Source organism: Pteropus alecto, unplaced genomic scaffold (assembly GCF_000325575.1).
Source record: "Pteropus alecto unplaced genomic scaffold, ASM32557v1 scaffold194, whole genome shotgun sequence".
Taxonomy (NCBI): Eukaryota; Metazoa; Chordata; class Mammalia; order Chiroptera; family Pteropodidae; genus Pteropus; species Pteropus alecto.
This window is the reverse complement of record NW_006436281.1, coordinates 1,306,527-1,307,468: the sequence shown is the minus strand read 5'-3', so window position 1 is coordinate 1,307,468 and position 942 is coordinate 1,306,527. Positions and strand designations below refer to the sequence as shown.

At 65.3% G+C, this 942-nt stretch overlaps 1 protein-coding gene across 1 annotated transcript in view; it reads left to right on the top strand.

The window, feature by feature from the left end:
* The window catches only part of PPP1R13L (protein phosphatase 1 regulatory subunit 13 like), a 14,836-nt gene that overhangs the window by 6,524 nt on the left and 7,370 nt on the right, over positions 1-942 (top strand). The window contains 4 exon segments of the mRNA XM_025046710.1: positions 1-185; positions 275-373; positions 446-537; positions 775-940. The exon segment at positions 1-185 is cut by the window's left edge and continues 96 nt beyond it. Of these exon segments, the coding sequence (XP_024902478.1) occupies positions 1-185; positions 275-373; positions 446-537; positions 775-940 (542 nt within the window).

The window sequence follows — 942 nt, the reverse complement described above, 5'->3', positions numbered from 1 at the left end:
CTTCGACTTCCTGGGCCGCGCCGGTTCCCCGCGTGGCAGCCCCCTGGCTGAAGGGCCCCAAGTGTTCTTCCCGGAGCGCGGGCCCTCGCCGCGCTCCCCGGCCACCTACGACACCCCGCCTGCCTTTGGGAGCCCCCTGCTGGGCGTGGGCGGCAGCGCCTTCGCCCCGCCCCTGCGCGCGCAAGGTAAACTTGGGCACTGAATTTGGAGGGTGGGAGGGGTGCGGGGCCGGGACCCGCCTCCTACCGTACCCTAATTGGCCGCTTCCACGCAGATGACCTAATGCTGCGCCGGCGGCCCCCCAAAGCCTGGAACGAGTCGGACCTGGACGTAGCCTATGAGAAGAAGTCTTCACAGACAGCAAGCTATGAACGTGAGTAGTGGGAGGCCAAGGGAGTAAGGGAGTCGGAGACCCCCCCAGACCCTGATGATTCCCACCCCTCAGGCCTGGACGTCTTCGCGCGGCCTTCCTCACCCGGCCTGCAGCTGTTACCGTGGAGAGAGAGCAGCTTGGATGGGCTGGGGGCCGCCGGCAAGGTAAGCTCGGGGAGGGCGCTGGTGGGCAAGGGCGGGCAGCCGCTTTCCAGATCCCTCCCTACGCCCTTCCTTCTTTATCCTGGATTTCCACCCCTCCCTGCCCTCTTTCCTTCTCTTCCTCAGGTTTCCCTCACCTGCTTCTCTCCTTTCCCGCCTTTTGCCCGCCTCTCCCTCTTCCTTTCCTCCCCTCCCTCATCCTTTCCTTACGCCTTCCTTCCTCGTTCCCTCCTCCCCCAGGAAAACCTGACCAGCGCCACCTTGCCCCGCAATTACAAGGTCTCTCCTCTGGCCAACGACAGGCGTTCAGATGTGGGCAGCTACCGCCGATCGCTGGGCTCCGTGGGGCCATCAGGCACTTTGCCCCGCAGCTGGCAGCCTGTCAGCCGAATCCCCATGCCTCCTTCC